This window comes from Halichoeres trimaculatus, unplaced genomic scaffold (assembly GCF_033239565.1).
Source record: "Halichoeres trimaculatus isolate MK-OKI-2021-1 unplaced genomic scaffold, fHalTri1.1 fHalTri1_scaffold_1, whole genome shotgun sequence".
Taxonomy (NCBI): domain Eukaryota; kingdom Metazoa; phylum Chordata; class Actinopteri; order Labriformes; family Labridae; genus Halichoeres; species Halichoeres trimaculatus.
Window position 1 is genome coordinate 32103430 of NW_027437179.1, and position 17974 is coordinate 32121403.

The 17974-nt window shown below is 41.5% G+C and overlaps 1 protein-coding gene across 4 annotated transcripts in view; it reads left to right on the forward strand.

Annotated features, from left to right (window-relative positions):
• Positions 1-15907, forward strand: part of cbfa2t2 (CBFA2/RUNX1 partner transcriptional co-repressor 2) — a 60069-nt gene extending 44162 nt beyond the window's left edge. For 2 of the 4 annotated variants that reach the window (XM_074666484.1, XM_074666476.1), the window contains exons 2-11: positions 4997-5155; positions 5383-5624; positions 5713-5802; positions 7686-7870; positions 7961-8214; positions 10842-10927; positions 11150-11342; positions 13108-13176; positions 13343-13533; positions 14215-15907. In XM_074666484.1, coding sequence (XP_074522585.1) covers positions 4997-5155; positions 5383-5624; positions 5713-5802; positions 7686-7870; positions 7961-8214; positions 10842-10927; positions 11150-11342; positions 13108-13176; positions 13343-13533; positions 14215-14535 — 1790 coding nt within the window. In that variant the 3' untranslated portion in view covers positions 14536-15907. The remainder of the gene's footprint in view (positions 1-4996; positions 5156-5382; positions 5625-5712; positions 5803-7685; positions 7871-7960; positions 8215-10841; positions 10928-11149; positions 11343-13107; positions 13177-13342; positions 13534-14214) is intronic. The other 2 variants (XM_074666500.1, XM_074666492.1) reach the window with 2 other exon arrangements.
• Positions 15908-17974: the final 2067 nt, after the last annotated feature.

Here is a 17974-nt window from a genome sequence, read left to right on the forward strand (position 1 = left end):
TGCAGGTTTATATGCACTTAATGTCAGTTCTTGAAAGCATAGATTCCTCTTTTGTTGTTAGGACTATACTACAAGAGGCCTGCGCTCTGTGCCTATTTACATATAGTAAAATAGCCGTGCAGGATTATGGCAGTAGCCATCAAGCTACTGGCCCGGCTAGTGGCAGGTTGGTGCACCACTGCTAAGTCACAACATTTGACATGTTTCAGGCTCACTGAAAGTAAACCATCCTGAATGTGTATAGTCTGCTAGAATTTTCTGGTACCAATTAGCATAGAAGAAAATAACATTCGGTTGACCCTACACATCCCCACTCATAATTTAAAAAAAACTTTTTTTCTACTACATTCTACCACAAATAGGAGGAACTGGACTAAAGGAGAGCATGCAAGTTAAAAGAAATTTTCATGTTCTTTTTAATATGTATGTTTTAGCTTTTTATTTATTATGCTAGCAGCTAAACAGCCATGGATTTATTTAGCAATGGAAAATAGAGGGTGTTTACTTCTGAGGTGTTATGTTTACAGATTTAGGTTGGAAAGCTACAGAGCATTAGCTAATCAACAAAACATCCAGGTTTCCTTGAAATACCTCAAAATAAAAAAACAATCATTAAAGCACTAAAAAGCTAGCTTACGTTGTTACCTTTTTATCACGCTATTAATCACGCTATCCTTTGTTTTGCTTTTTCTTTCTTTATCCTTTATAAACTGAGCTTGCTAAATGATGTATTGATGCATGTCTTTACTCTGAAACCACATAGTTGTAACATTACACACACTCATTTGTCTTTTTGCTAGCTGATAGGTTAGTCAGGTCTGCCTTGCATCTTCTCTCACCTCATCTACAACAAGACAGAGATAGCAGAAAGGCAAGAGTGCACATACACACACACCTACACCGACATGTCCAACATCACCATCACACACACTTGCACACACATGCCTCACAGCTGCCAGAGTTTTAACCTCTGAGTTTAAACATGAACTCAATAAGCTTTAACACTTAGCACATTTATTTACATGTCAAGTCATGCGTGGTTAAAGTGTGGTGCCTCAAAGTAGGTTACCCATCCTCCTGAATGTTCTCTGAGCTTTATTTGTGTCGTCAATAATAATTTCATTATTTGATAGATTATTGTCAGTCAGAGCATCAGCCAAGTGGAAAAGGTCTATCCTCCTTTTTTCTCTCTTTCTTCCCCTCCTTCATTCTGAATCAGGACCTGCAGAGCCAGAGAGGCAATTAAAGCTGATTGAATGTTTTAATGCAGACGAGCGTCACCTGAAGCTGAACAAACAAGGAACACCTGGCTGGCAACAACAGCCGTCACCGCAGATGCACATTACTCCTGTCCCCTCAATGACAGCAGTTGTAGAAAGAAAATAAATGAGCTCCAGTAAATTACCAGACTATACAACTTATGTGAATCAAGCGTTAGAGGAAGAATTGAGAGAAGGACAGAGAATGGTATCAGCAAAATTCATTCTTACTTTTACTTTTAAACTACGTGCTAAGTGTAGATGAAGCTTTTTTCTTCTGTAGTTTATTTAGTATTTACAGGGGTGCGCATGTGTCAGTTTGCTTGTGTTTTTGTATGCATCAGGACATTTCCATTTAATCCTGTTGACATGTGTTCGGGAGCTTTGTGTGCCTTCCTTTTTTTCCATTAGAGCATTGATGACAGGTGGCATTTAGACCAGACAAACAGCCCACATCCTCCTCTAAGCCAATATTCACCTGAGTTAACATCAGACCACTTTGTATGCTCTCTCTGTGTGTGTGTGTGTGTGTGTGTGTGTGTGTGTGTGTGTGTGTGTGTGTGTGTGTGTGTGTGTGTGTGTTTTGCAGCCGCAGTGACAGCTGCCTCCCCTGTGACTATATATGGTGGACTCAGGTGCTTGCAAGCCAGATGAAGTCATCCAGCTATGTTCGCTGTCTAATTGACAAGCAGAGGCAATTCTCTGTAGGCTGTCAGCACTACATGCACACACACCTGGTGTCTCCTGTTTTGGATGTTAACTCTGGCACAGCTAACGAAAGACACAGCCTCTCCTTTAGGTTGCATGAGCACAGCTGCAACCTAATTTCTTGGCTTTATGCTGCAATGTAATGTAAAAAAAAGAGACTTGTGTAGAACATATTTTGGCCTCGCGTGGAGCTGTCAGTCAAACACAATAGGCGTTGCAAAAGCTTCACAAGCATGACAGTCAATTTGGACTCCAGACTACAGCTCGCTGCCAGTGGAGAACTGTTGATAATGTGTTAACAAGTACTGGTGAATACATTTCCATGCAACACTACTGTATAGCCCACTCTGAATGCCTAAATCCCAGCTCTTGGCTGTATAAACTTGTTTACATGGTAACAGTGTTGACATTAAGGCCATATGCCACGCTGATTCTGTTATTGAGATGTCAGTCTAATTTCCTGGCCATACGGTTGGAGTGTGCAAAGCTTTGGAACCGGTGTGTCTGTGTGTGTGCAAGCTGCAGGCTGCTCCTGTGGTGCTCTGGCAGGCTGTGTGTATGGTGGGTATGACAGTCCAAATGTCTGCTTAGATCCCTCCTTCCTGCCCCCTGTGTTGGGGAACAGGTGGAGAGATGGCAGGCAGGCCACACAGCTGAGGAAGAATGAATGAAAATGAGGAGAGGGATGGAGAGGACTGCAGAACAGGAGGAAGACCAGTCAAAGCTGCTTAATGAGTTGCAGACATGACAGATGAGTTTCATAGGGTGAATTGACAAAGTCCCAGTCTTCAGAAGACAAACAGGACCAACAAATTATTCATAAAGTATGACTCTAAACTTTTTATAGAGTTTTCTGTATTTTGGTGTGTTCAAGAAGTCTGGAAAGCTTTTTCTACTTCCTGTAAAGTTGTTATTCACAACGCACACACAACCTCTGACCTCTGATAACTTCTGCTAGCTTAATGTCCTACTGTATAAGTTCCACACATTTTTTGTCACCACCTGGCTACTGACAAGAGCATGAACAAAATCAAGCCTTTTTTCTGTTGCTGAACAGGAATGTAAACTGTTTAGCCCCTGCTAATTCGCAGCTAACTTAAAGACTGAAACACTTAGAGCTAACAAACCACTTTGATAGAGTATCATAATTAGCATTTTACATCTAACTAGCTAGTTTTTACCATTGCATGCCAAGCATTTGCCCTCAAATCAGCTTAGCAGCTTTGTTGTGCTAGGGAATATGAAAGCTTTTAACCCCTTGTTTGCTAATACAGCAGTTGTTGGTGCTACAACAGCATTCGATTCCTCTAAGAATGCTAGTATTAGTGCTCTGTAGTGTTAACCAACAAGATACACAAGATTTTAGCTTCAGACTAGCTAATATTACAGCTTTCTACAGTAAGATAAAAAGCATTTGACCTGTAATCAGCTAATTTTCAGCACTTCATGACTTACGGTTCCCCTTTAATCGTCTGATAGAAGCATTGTGGTGTTAGCCAAAATGTTATGTTAGTATTTGACCTGTAATCAGCTAATGTTGCAGTTGTTGGTGATGCATCAACATTTAACGCGTAATAATGCTATTAATAGAGCTTTGTAGTTGATTAGTAATTAATCTTTTGCCAGCTTGTATTACAACTTTGTTGGATGATAAATTAGCATTTTCTCACTAGCTAACTTTAAAGTGTAATATTGACAGTTGATACACTTAAAGGCTAAAATATTTAATTTGATTTTTCATAATTATAGAATGGTCAAACTTTAGTTTCTGCTCTTCAAACCAACATTTCTAGTATGAATGCTAGTAGTCAAAAGAAGCTGAAAGTGAACTTATCTTAGCTGTTTTCTTAAGTATAGTTAATGCATTTGTCTTTCTGTCTTTGAGCCATGAACTGAAAAACAGAATTATATGATCCTTTTCTATGATTTGCAACCATGAAGACAGCAGTGTATCATTATAACAAGATTTGAGGTTCCATCCCTGAGTGTAACAACTGAAGAAGGCTGCTGTGTGAATATGCTGAATTCCTCCCTCTAAGTTCTCTTTAGTTACCAGCTGACGGCTTAAGCCTTCCAACTTAAAGCCTTTATAAACTGGAACCCCGCAGCTCAAGGCCATGCAGAGTTCATAGCTGTGGAAAAGATATAAAGGGTGCCATTGAAGCCAAAGCCCTAAAACCATGAATCCACATTTAAAAAGCTGCTCTCTGCTGACCCATGACCTGTGGGACCATGCTTGTCTATTAATCGTCAATTCTTGAAGCAGTTAGAAAGGTCTGATCCACTCTAAATGGAGATGGGTCCTGGCCTTGGTGAAGACAATGACGGCGTCTGATCCCACATTACCCCGCTGCCACACCCCCTATTTCAACCTCTCCATACCCCTTATCTGGTGGTCTTATTCAGAGGCTATAGCATATTGAGAAGATGCGTTTAACATTCAAAAGATTGCCGATCTTGTTAGTAAAGCGTGAAATAACCTCGTCCCTTTCCCACTCAGTCCCTCTTTCTTCAGCCCCCCTCCCCATTTGCTGGGGAGCTCAATGAGGGGGCATTCTTCTCCTACACAATGGGCTTCTTCAGCATTTCTTCTGTTATTGATCTGAATAGTTTGGGAGAAAGGGGCTAAACTTTAGACATCTGGCTCTTTGATGGGGGGTTGCAGGGTGGTTGATGCCCAGACAGTACGTGTTGTGGGTTGGGGGTGGGCATTTTTGTTTTCTTTTGTGGCCATAGAAGGAAAGTTTTTGCACTGAATTAAACCACTGAAGTGATAGCAGAAAGGAATGTGGTCTTATTATTTGCTTGTTTATATGACATGTGGACACTTACCAAGGTTGAAAAGCTTGGTTCGTATCAGTAATTTTGTACATTAGAGTGTTGGCTGTTGATCTCATATTGATACAACAAAACAAGGTGAAAAGCTAGACTACACATTTTATTACGAACATTAACACCTGGGCTTAATTTTTAAAAAACACTTAGCTCCTTGACCCTGAGATGACCTCTCCTTTCTTATTTATTTTCAGACAGTAGAGAGAAGAAGACCCCTGCCATGCCCGGTTCTCCTGTGGATGCTAAGACTCATTCCAGATCAGCCCCCAGCAGCAGCTCCAGCTCCACTATGCCTCCCCTGCCTTCTGTCAACCCAAGCGGCCCTCGCCCGGCCTCCTTCTCCACCACAGCATGTAAGGATCTTTCTTAAATCCTTTTTCACTTTTGTTTGTCTGTTTAAAACTTAAATTTGTAGCTTGTGTGTGGATCCAATTGGACTTTTGTCAGCTTGAATGCTTTTTTAAATTAATTAAATCTGGATATCTTAATCGCGCAAAACAAACATCTGCACTTGATGATCTTGAATCTACTATAAGGGAATAATTATCTTAATTTCACCTCTTTCTTTTATCTTCTGCAGTAACAAATGGGAATCATCATTCCCCACCAACCCTGAACGCAGTGCCATCTCCACCGCAGCGCTACAGCAACGGACCGTCTTCTTCCTCTTCGTCATCGCTGGCAAACCAGCAGCTGCCAGCCACCTGTGGGGCTCGCCAGCTGAGCAAGCTGAAACGCTTCCTGACCACGTTGCAGCAGTTTGGGAATGACATCTCCCCAGAGATCGGAGACAGTGTTCGAAGCCTGGTTCTTGCCCTTGTGGTAAGCTCTTAAAATCTCTTTTGCAAAAAAATGCGTCCTAATCTTTTCATGATGCACCAACAGATTTCCTTGTTTTTCCCGTTGCCAGAATTCAACAGTCACCATTGAGGAGTTTCATTCACGGCTTCAGGAGGCGACTAACTTCCCCTTAAGACCTTTTGTTATTCCTTTTCTTAAGGTAAACAAGCCTCCTTTAAACTTTTCAGTGTTCTGTTCAATTTCTTCCTTTTTTTCCTGAGGGTAGTATTTATTTTCGCCTTCTTCGTTGAGGTTTAAATCAAATACTCTCAGCCCTTTTTCTGCTGGAATCATCTCGCCCTGCTTAACGCATCATCCTCACGTCTCTTGGCTGAGATTTTCCACCCTGCTGCATTATTAATCACATAATAACAGGCGATAAAGAGAAGGTCCTTGGCTCTAACATAACCCTGAATAATCTACAGGCAATCACATTACAGCTTATGAGTCATGCTGGAAAAGTAATAGTTTAATTGAACTTTATTACAGTGTTTCCAGGACACACTGCTGTTTTCTATAAATAGGGATCTGTGTAGGTTTTCTAATCGAATAAAGTACCTCTCTGCACTTCAAAGGAACTATCAAGATTTGCGTGTTGACTTGACAAGCAACAGATGAGTGTGTGTGTGTGGTAAACAGCCTCCTGAGCTCCTTTGTAACCAGGGAAGTCAGCAGCAGTATACTTTTTAGGAGCTCCTCTCAGTAAAGCAGCCAATAAATCTTCAGTCGTGGTGCTGCTTTAACTTCAAGCAAGTCAAAATCTTTGACTCTTTTTCCAAGCTTACCTCTTACTCACCTTTGGAGCCCCTCCATCTGTCTGTCTTAAGAGTGCTGAGACAAGAAACCTCTGTTCCCCTCCTTCGAGCAATTTATTACGAGGGGGTGGGGTACACAAAACTTGATTCCAACTTTGAAAAAGAGAAGAGAAAGAGAAAGACAGATGGGAAGAAGTCAGAGGGTGAGGAAGTGGAAAAGGGAGAGAAAGCTGGGTGAGGAGTAGAGAGGGAAGAAGTGGGAACTCGGAAGTGTGAAACATGCCTGTAAAGCGTTCCCTTCCCTCTTTATGGGCTCCAGCGCGCCATATGGAGCCGCTGTCCCGTTTAAAAAGAGCATTCAGCTGCCAAGGCGCCGCCAATCTAGCGTCCGCCCTGCTGAACCCCAGGGAGCTCAAGTGAAACACAGCACATGTGTTCACGAGCTGGGCCCCAGGGGAAGAGGGGACACAGAAGAGCATAGAAGATGGGCAAAAGAGAGCACAGAGCAGACCATAAAACAATCCAAACACAATATCTGTTAAAAATCAAACAATATTATTGGAAGCTGAAGAGATGCAGTAAGTATTGAAAAGTTTTCTCAAGGCATAAAAAGTTCAGAATCCAAGAGAAAGGATCTCCTACGTGATTGTTTAAAGCGCTTAGAAGGAGGCCACAAAATGAGAACGGTATGGTTGTTTGGTCGGTCCCTCTGGAAGAAGAAGCGAGGAAGTGCTGTAATTGCAAACACACCAGAGTCTGTTCCTCATTAGGGAAATGAAGGGAACAAAAGCGAGATGGAAAGATACGACGGAGACAGTCGTGGATGAATATTAAAAAAAGAGAGGCAGACCACAGCTCGATGAGCAGTGGAGTCTGTGTATCACTTGTTTGGAAATGTTTTTAGTTTATAAGTTTCCATAACAGGGTATTGTGCTTGTGGTGTATGCAAGTGGTTAGTGACCAACTTCAGCAGCAGTGTAGAGAACTCAGCCGGTTTTATTTGAGCTGGAGACACCACAGCAAACATGGAGGCAGCCGCAGAACGACGCGAGGAGCCAAATTGAGCCTTACAGCCAGACCTGAAGGAGTCAGTGCCCCCACTTTAAATGCCTGTAATTTCAGCAAAGAGGCTACTGAAGAAGGCAGATGTACACCATGTTTAGAGTGTTAACGGGTTCATTTCTTCTTGTTTGCAAAGCTGCGTTTTGTAACATCTTTTCTTTCTTAGTCTTCAGATTCTTTTTGCTCATTAGAAATAAACCATTCTTGTGTTTTTCTTCCCTGCCAGGCAAACCTTCCCCTGCTGCAGAGGGAGCTTCTCCACTGTGCACGAGCAGCCAAGCAGACCCCAGCCCAGTACCTGTCCCAGCATGAACACCTCCTGCTCAGCACCACCTTAGCCTCCTCTCCAGACTCCTCTGAGCTGCTGATGGAGCCTCCTGAAGTTGGTACCAAAAGACACAGCCCCAGCAGGTAAGATGTGAATATAAGCTTCAGAAGCACCCAGCCTTCATGTGTCTTTCTGCTCACTTTATAACCAAACATTCCTCCATCCTGCTGCAGAAGTAAAGAGAATGGCTTCCACGAACGTCCACCAGTCGCCTTGGAGCCAGCCGCCAAACGGATCTGCACCATCAGCCCTGCTCCTCGACACAGCCCTGCCCACCCGCTGCCCCTCAACACCCAGCTTCACCCGACTCCTCCGCCGCTGCAGCACTACGCCCTGGATGACATCGCAGCACCGCACATCCTCCACCGCGAACACAGCCAACGCATGTTGGAGATCCGAGAGCTCAAAGACAGGCCCAGACTCCCTGGTATGTCAATCAAAGTTTTCACCACACAGATATTTTTTCTGAAGGCACTTTTCCATCTGAGAGCTAATAGCTGCTGACATTTCACATGCAACTTCCAAACTTTTAGTGATGAGAACATCAGTCTGAGTCATTTCCTTCTCAGTCTGTGGCAGTGATAATTGATAATTGTAGGTTTCTAAACATCTTTGCAGACATAAACCAGTTTTGAAATCATGTTTTGTTGAATAGTTCAAGAAATAATGTTACTGCAAACAGCAAAAACTTGAACTAGAGTTGTTTTTATCACAGGAACTTCCAGTCTTGGTCATTCAAAGAACCTGATACTTTCAGTTTTGAAATCCATTTTTTCAATTTACTTGCTAACCTCACCTGTCCCTTAATTGTCTCTTAATACAAGATGACAAGTAGTCAGTTTTTTGCAGAGTTACGTGCTGCATAAACATCAGAAAACTCTGTTTCTTCCCAAGGAAAATGTTCTCCACCAGGGTGCGATATGAGGAAAATATGTCAGAATTTCTTTTAATGTCAGGATCAGGATCTGGATTTCTGAATAGTTGTTTGTCCCCACGATTTTTAACATTTTTTTTCACCTGAAATTTTTTTAGACCCAAATATTTCTTATCCTGGATTCTGCAGTGATTTTACACAGCAGTTTTTCTCCTTTTCTGCACCATTTTATATTTTCGATCATGTGTCTACTGTTGTTTCTTCATGTCAGCTGTAGTAGTTGTTGAGTTTCTGCACAATGTAGAGATTTAGCTTTATACAAGCAGCTCATGCACAGTCCAAAAGTAGTTTTGTTTGTGCAATTGACATAAAGCGTTAATGTACACATAATTAAGGACATGAATAATTCAGTGCCATAACTAATACACTGTAAGATTAAAACTGGGGGTCATTTAAAAATGGACTCTGGGCCTGACTTTGGACATGCCTGTCTTGAGACATCCAAAAATTAGAAAATTAAATCCACACATTTGTTTTGCAAAACAAAATTCAGTTTTTAAATTAAATTCTCTGCAACCAATCAGAAATGTTTGATATCATAACTTTAAAGCCCTGGTTTGTTGAGAAAGCTCTGAAGTCCCCTGGGGTGTAAACACTGATTTCTTCCAAAAGTTCCCAAATCCTGGGAAAATTCCTCGCAGTGGAAATGTATCTCAAGAGGCTGATTCATGACAGAAATCAACCCACTCGCATGAAAACAGACACACACCTATATTCTGATAACGGGTGGTCTGTGTGTTTGTGTAGCCGTCCTCGTATATCTCTGGAGTCTGTGTGTTCATGTGTGTGTGTGTCTGTGTGTGTGTATAAACAGAGCCATACTGTCCAGGCAGGCAGCGTTGGATCTACTCTGGTGTATATCTCCCCTGCTTGTCAGCACACAGTGGAAACAGCAGTAGCTCACAGACACACACACACACATGCACAGAAACACACCTTGATATGTTCATGGTAGAGGTGCTGTGTTTACGAGGCCTTAGTCCCTTGTCTGACAGCCTCCCGCCCGCCTGCCGCCACTTAACTCACAAGCACACACACACACATAAACACATCAGTCTACACACTTACACACACATACACACGTACACTCGTGGCTTTGAACTGATGAACACTGATGAGAACCAGGAGTAGGGAAGAGGTCGAGGGGAAGGCTAGTGAGTATGTGTGTGTGTGTGTGTGTGTGTGTGTGTGTGTGTGTGTACGTGTGTGTGTCAAGTGTATGTGTGTGCATGCATGAGGGAGTCATTATTCTCCTTAGCAGGCCCAGTGTGCATGTGGCCTCTTGTTGGCTGTTTGTTACTCAATTTTAAGAGACTGTGGTTTGCTGCTTCTTTGTAGTCAGTGTGTGTGTGAGTGTGTGCGTGTACGTGTACGTGTACGTGTACGTGTACGTGAATAAACTTCTTTTGGGCTCCACAAATGATTAAAACCGTTACACGTACAGATACTGCTGAAGTCATGATGTTAAGCAATGACCTAATTGGTATCAGAAAGCTTGAATTTTAGTTAATTTGTGTGCGTGTGTTTGTATGTGTGTGAGTGTGTGTGTGTGTGTGTGTGTGTTAATGACTATAATGGTCCACAGTGAGTGTCAGAACGGCTGGTTGTGTTTAGAAGTGGAGCCACTCCACTCAGCCTGAGTGTCTCCCTACTGGAATGCTGTGAGCTCCAGGAGGGGAGGTGCAAAGGGAGAAGTGTGTGTGTGTGTGTTTGAGTGTGTGGTTGACAGCTGACTTCCAGATGTGTGCAGACTGGGGCTGCTGGAAATCTGGTTCACATCACGAGCCTTCTCCTTTTCTCTCTCACCCCACCTTTCACAATCATTAAATCCGTGAAGATTTTTGTATTCCTGCTTTCTCGTCTACTTGACTTCATTTCTGTCACTTTAAATTCAGCGTGTAAGAAGGGAAGGTTGAGATGGAGGGAATGTGAGGGAAACTTTTACAGTATGTAATGATGAAACATAAACTACAGTATCCCAAGGTTTTATGTAAAGATCAGGAGTTTTAACAGAATTTCACACACCTTTCACTCACTTAACGTCACTTGTGGCTTGTCTCATGTAAAGAAGAATGTTAATCACACTGGCCTGCGGTCTGTCTTGTGTGTGTTTTAATCAGGCACTAACGGAGGATACCGCGAGGAGCCGGTAGACCACAGACTGACAGACCGAGAGTGGGCTGATGAATGGAGGCATCTGGACCATGTAAGGCTGCAGACAGACACCCGCACTGCTAATGGATGTGATATAGAAAGAATGTAAAGTGTGATTCATCTGAGTGGGCTCCTGCTTCATGGAGAGTTGTAACTTGGTGTAACACGTTGAAGATCTGGATTGTAATATTTTAAGTGAAACAGATTTAGATTTTTAAAACATTTACATAAGACCCTAGTTTGTAAATTTGTATGTGCCTGTCTCACTCTGTAGGTGTTGAACTGTATTGTTGATATGGTGGAGAAGACGCGGCGGTCAGTGAGTGTCCTCAGACGGTGCCAGGAGTCAGACCGGGAGGAGCTTAACTACTGGAGGAGGCGTTCAAGCGAGCAGGAGGATCCACGTAAAGGGGGCTCAGGCTCAGCTCCTTTCTCCAAAACCCACAGCCCCCACTCTTCAGAGCCAGGTGGGTACCTCTATTAACAGTCAATCACTTTTATATACTGAGGATTGGTGCCTTTTCTTAACCTCTGTAAGCGACGATCACTTCATGAACACCTCAGTAAAAACAATCCTCCAATTAAAGGAACATGTCACCCAACTTAGGATAATAAAGTACTTTTTAAAACCTTTGCTTGAGTCACACAAGATTATAGAGGTGAATCATAAAAGAAGCTCAGTTTTGTGGTAATAAGTGTACATTTTGTGTGCTGGACACTGCTTTGAGTACAACCAATAAAATATCATCCACCTGCCATGAGGCAATGGAAGAAATCCGCCTTTGAATTGAATTTTAAAAAGCATCAGGGCCTTGCACAAGTCTCCCTCCTAAAATCTATTTAGTATTGAACATTTAATATGATTATAACGGGGTTGTATGTGCAGACCAACACAAAAAAGAGTTCACTATTACATATTTTGGTTTCAGAGGACCATTTATTCAAAATAATTAACCAGTAAAAATACTGAAAGCTTTAAGTTTTTTGCTGTGAATCAGGTTTTATAATACTACACTAGGATAACAACTTTTGACCTCTGTTTGTGGAAATATAAATATCTCATATAATTCCATTGGACTGTAAAATGTTGAAGTATTCCAGAGGGTAAAGCACTTATTCATGGCTGTCTGGAGATGAGCATGAGCCCCAGGTCTGTTACAAACACTGCCAGTGTCTCTTCAAAAGAGTGGAATTATTGGTTTTGACTTTGGGAAATGATATTAAACATATATACCACAGTTTTAAAGTTGCTATAAAAACCTGAACCATGAAGAAATGCGTATGATTCAACATCCTGAAGTGTACTTCAGTAAAGCTGGAAAGTCTGAGCATCATTCAGGACAGCCAGTCTTCTTTTTCACCCCCTGTACTCCCCCTAGTGGCTGCTAAGGGAAGTGTAGTGCAGTCCTGTGACTGTGTATTACTAGGTCTGTCCGCAGTGAGTCCCCCGGTCTGTTGTGTACTGGCACGGTCTCTTCTGAGCGCCAGCCTTGCTGTCCCCCTGCTGGTCCATAGTCACAGACAGGTGCCAGGACTGGCCTCGGCCATATCGGCCACAGAAGGGCCGTCCTGCCGTCCTGCAGGCTCAGAGACCCAGTGCTGGCTCACTCACCAGAGCACCATCTGGGCCCCCAGCCGGGTAGCCTGCCTGCCTGCTCGCTTGTGCTCAGGCAGAGGAAGACTGCAGAGGGGGTGGAAATGGAGGCGGGGAGGGTGTTTGCAGGCTTGGTCGATGGGAGAGGATGTAAATGAAGAAGAAGAGAGAGAAATAGGAAGTGAGACAGAGGATATAAGAGATGGGGAAAGAGGAGATGAGCCAGGTGGCAGAGCTGGAGAGAAAGAGAGATGCAATGAGATGCAGAGAGAGATAGAGATTTGAGGGAACAGACAGAATGTTGACACAGCTTGTTGGTCTGCGATTCCCTCCAAGCCAAACACATTCCTTTCTGAAGCTGTCAGATCTCAGATCAGTCCAAGACTCCGATAAACAACAATTACGATGGTCGTGTGGCCTAGATACACGGACCTATGTGCATGGAAGGCAAATGAAAGAGATGACAAAGATGATATGGCTGCCTCCCTCTGTGGCCTTTGTTTCTTTCTCTGAGCACCTATTATGTCGATTTAACTGTCAGTCAACACAAAGTCAACCGACATTTTAACAATTAGTCATCTTAATATCTTAATAAGCCCTGGCAGGTGCTAATCCCTTCTGTTTCTGCTTTCCCACAGACTCCCAGCGCGAATTTGCCTCACGGCCAGGCTCAGCATACGTTACAGATGAGATTTGGAAGAAAGCTGGTAAGGATACTGTTAGAATTGATAAAACGATTTTACAGTTAGTAAAGATAATACAAATAAAAGTGTTCTTCTTAATCACAGAGAAAACTTTAACAGGCTATTGCTGATAAATTGGAAAATAAACCAACCTGAACTTGATTTAAATCTTTTTTTTCTTGATGTTTAGAAGAGGCAGTGAATGAGGTGAAGCGTCAGGCCATGGATGAGGTCCAGAAAGCAGTTGCAGAGGCTGAGCAGAAGGCTTTTGAGATGATCGCAGCTGAGAGGGCAAAGATGGAGAAGACTGTGGCTGAGGCGAAGAGGAAGGCTCAGGAGGACGCAATCAGTGTCATCAACGAGCAGGAGGACTCCAGTGAGGTGAGCAGGGCTGCAGTGTTGTATGGAGAAAGCTATTAAAGAGTAGTTTCCATGTATACAAAACTGTAGCACTTTTTATAGTGAACTTGATTCTTATAAGATAAGTCTTAATATTTTTAGCTTTCTTTTAGAGATGTCACCATATATACTTTTACTATACTATACTATATAAAAGGATACCGGAAAGTTGTTTTAGAGCTAATACGATCAGAAATACATGTAATTTAGATCTAAAAGATGCTGTTATTAGTTTTATATCACTATCCACATCCACATGTGTTATTAACCCTCACATAATTATCACCTGGTTCTGCTGCCTTCTCTTGGTTCTGCCAGGCTGAAAAGCATCTTTTAGCTTGCTCTTTTCTTTTCCTGGCACACTGCTTGGCAGTCTTGGTTCACTCTCACTACGTGACACAGACATGTTTCCAAAGGAAAAACCTCCAAACTTCTAAACATTCACTATTAGCCTTTTGTTCTGCACTAATCAGAAGCCAGACAAAGTGGAGAAATTAACAGATTAAAAAGCAGATCTGTCCCTCAGGCAGTGGGATCATGTTGCTCCATTTCTCTTGGACTTTCAAAGATCTATTGTTCCCCAAGATGATTTCCAGGTTTGCATGAGAAACTGTTTTCTTAAACTCCCGTAGTACTCACAAATGACTCTCTTTTTCTCAACAGTGTTGCTGGAATTGTGGTCGCAAAGCCAGTGAGACCTGCAGCGGCTGCAACGCCGCACGCTACTGCGGCTCCTTCTGCCAGCACAAAGACTGGGAGAGGCATCACCTTATCTGTAGCCCAGGACTTCAGGCTCAGCCTAAACCGGTCTCTGCGAGCAGAACGGCTACAGCAGCCGGAGTGTCTCCTCTCGGCCTGGCCGGGGTCAAGGCCGCTGACAGCGTGCCTTCAATCTCCAGCCCTGGTGGAGAGAAGGCATCTGTCGCCTCCCGCTCCTCCACTCCCTCCACCCCGGCCTCGGCTCCAGAGACCAACGGACACTAGGAGGGTGAAGGACATCAGAGGTGGGCGCGTTGCCTATCCTTGTGCTTAAAAGAGATGAACTGAATCAGCAGAAGGAGGGAACAATTTGTGGGTTAAGTTAGGATAACAGATTTTTCATCATACTCTTTGGCAGAGAAAAAAGGACAGATTATGGATGACTGTCTGAGTGATATGTCAACTGGGACTCTGGCTTTGGCACAGAACAGAAGGACTCGTCTCGATGCATCCATTGGATGAACAGATCTCCCTAACAGATGGAAACGTGTTTGTCTTCATCCAAAAAACCCCCTCAATCTTGGATTCGCTAGGGGCGGGAAAAAAAACTGATGACTGATCTGAGTTTATCTCTGGCTGCAGAGAGAGAAGTTCTGAAAGGAAGGCATATAGGAGAAGATTTAAAAAGTGAGATATATAATGCCATATTCTCCCTTTGTTGTGTAAAAAGTTAAAGGAAGGGAGGTAATTGTGTAAACAGTGTAACAATAACATCCACAAAGCTTCTGTCTTCACAAAACCTGACACTACACTTCACGAGAGTCGTCTCTGCAGCTCTTCTGTACACATAAATATTTGCTCGCCAACTCTTTGTCAGGTTTTCATATGTGTGAATGTCAAATGGTCGTGACGTCAGTGAATATTGTACAGCATATTTTGTCAAAGCAATATTAAAGTGAAGTGTTCAGGTACTTTAAAACATTTCTGCATCACCAAAGTTTTCAGTGGCTTAAAGAGAGAGTTGTTGTCTGTAACTGTCCTTGTGAAGAAGAAATGATTAAAAACAAACTCAACATCCTATCTTCTTTCATTCTGAGCTTAAATTTTGTCACGGTTTTCTGTTTCTGATTGTAAGGGTTTTTTTTTTTTCTTTTAAACAGCAGAAAGAGAGGTGATGGTGTTTGGATCAGTTATACGCAGGAAGATGCAGTTAATACTTTATTCCAGTTGCAGTTTAATTTTGGCACTTGTTCACGTCACCAGGTGTGTATGGCAGGGTCAAGGGTCGCTCCAAAGCTGCGGCCGTAGCAGTGTTTGCACCAGCGGGAAAAGGTGAAAGAATGTGGTGCATGCGTTACCATGGTACAGATTTTGAGCAACATCTCAGTCCCACAGAGAATCTCAGGAGCTAAACTGTATGTGTTTGTACAGATCATTCTTTCCTTTCATATTCCGTCACAGTTAGGTTTAAGTCAAATGTTTAGTGAGGAACTTTGATTTATTGTACTCTGCTGTTTCCACTGAGGCTTTGTTCTTCGTTTCATTTGTGTGTAAGATGACTTTGTAAAGAATATTATGAGAGAATGCCTTTATTTTGTGAGCCACAAGTTTCTTTGTTCTTCTAACACGTTCTTTTGTTATGAGGCATAACTTCATATGATAAAAAGATATCTTGACATGAAGTATGAAATAAAGAAATAGAATGACTTCAGCATGGTGGGTGCTTTTTTTCTCTTTGACTTTGGAAAAAAGTGCCATCAAAGAAAACATCTGTCAACTTGTGTTCAAGGACATTTTCTATTCTTTGATATGAAGGACATTGTCCTCTACTTCACCAAAGTTTGAAGCTCACAGATTTTCAAAAGGTCTTTCAGATTATGGTGATAGAAAGAAACAGTATTATGATATATATATATATATATATATATATATATATATATATATATATATATATATATATATATATATATATATATATATATATATATATATATATATATATATATATATATATATATATATATATATATATATATATATATAACTATTGCCTGAAAAACTGAACAATCTATCATTAAAGGTTGAGTTTTATATTTTGTATAATATATATTTTAAAAGGCATCATCTTATGTCATGACATCAAAGTGATGTTGGCGGTTGAAAAGTTAGTTGTTTGCTTGTATCAAAATTTGCAATTTGTATCATTCAGAAACTAAATATGCACCGTGTGCTGAGCCTTGCAGTCAAATAATTTATATCTGCTTGATACTAATTTTTATGAGCTCTTACAATCTATGTAAAACCCTAACCTTAGCCCTTGCCCTGTCATGTTAAAATTGACCTTATTGACCAAATAGTATATTGTAAATTTTCTTGGTAATAGTATTTGAGTCAAAATAAAATCTGTAGGATGATTCATAAAGATTCATATAATTCAGAATTACTATCTCATACGTTTAACTTTGAAGAAAACTTAGATAAAGTTTCTCATTAGTTTGGCCCAAAAAAGTCTCATGATAACGACCTAGTTTTTCACAATTTCGGCTTTTTATTTTGTCATTTTGACATTTTAATTGCAGAATACCAACTGTTTTTTTTACCTGACAGAAACAGGCTTCCACAGTAATCGCATGGGTTTAACAAAAACAAACAAACAAACAAAAAAAAAACAATAGAAAATAAAAACTTAAACTGTTCTTCAGAAAACACTATTGGTGCTGAGATTCAAATGCTTTGTGCTAACTTTTCAAGATACTTCACAAATAGCCGACGCGTTGGGGTTTCCTTATGTCTTCATCATCGCCATAAACAGCTGGAGCTTGCACACCTGTGTTAAAATACACTGATTAGTTGAGTGGTCGGGTCAGTATTAAATGCGGAAGCCCATTGGCTACGAACAAGGAAGTTGTGTTGAATAATGAGATGGCACGAGGACAGTTACAGAGGGGACAAACTTTAAAAACGAATGCTAAAGTGTGATTTGGAAACTGTTTTAAGTCTTCTTTTGTTTTCAAATTGTATATCAGAGCATAATGGAATAGTTGCGTCGATAAAATAAAAAGATAAAGAACCTAGACAGCAGCATCAACTACTGTGGATACAAAGAGTGCAAGTGACACCCGTGAGGACTAACATAAGGGATTATGAGGAAGACAAAAGGTAAAGAGGTGAAGAACTGTGTGAGGGGATGACGTTCGTTCTGTAGGTAAAGGTAAGTGCCGTGTTAAAGTTATCTACTGATGGGCAATGCCTTTTGGAGTATTCTTTTTGCCTGCAACATCAGTTAGTTCACTATATCTGTAAAAAATTAAGTTTTTGGTATTTTTGTTGTGAAGTAGAATAGGCTACTTATCCGAGTAGTTCCTGATATGTGGTCAGATTTGAGAACCTTTCTTTGTAGTATGCATAGGCGACGGTGGCCTTTGAGGACCACATTTTAAGCTGGTGTCAAGGTGAAGATTTATTCATTTGTTCTTGAAACCATCATTTCTGAGATAACCTCGTTTCTCAGTCGTCATGCTAGGTTACTTGTCAAAACTGGTTAGCACCTGCTTGACTTAAATAAGAAATGCACACGCTACTAAAACATCCAAACTCATGCTTTTTCAAACTTTTTTGTTTGTTTTTACACAACCTGAAAATCAAGGTCCAATGAAGCAAAGCAGACTGGATAAAAAAAAAAAATCGTATTTGAATCACAAACTTTCAAGAGATTTAACAAAGA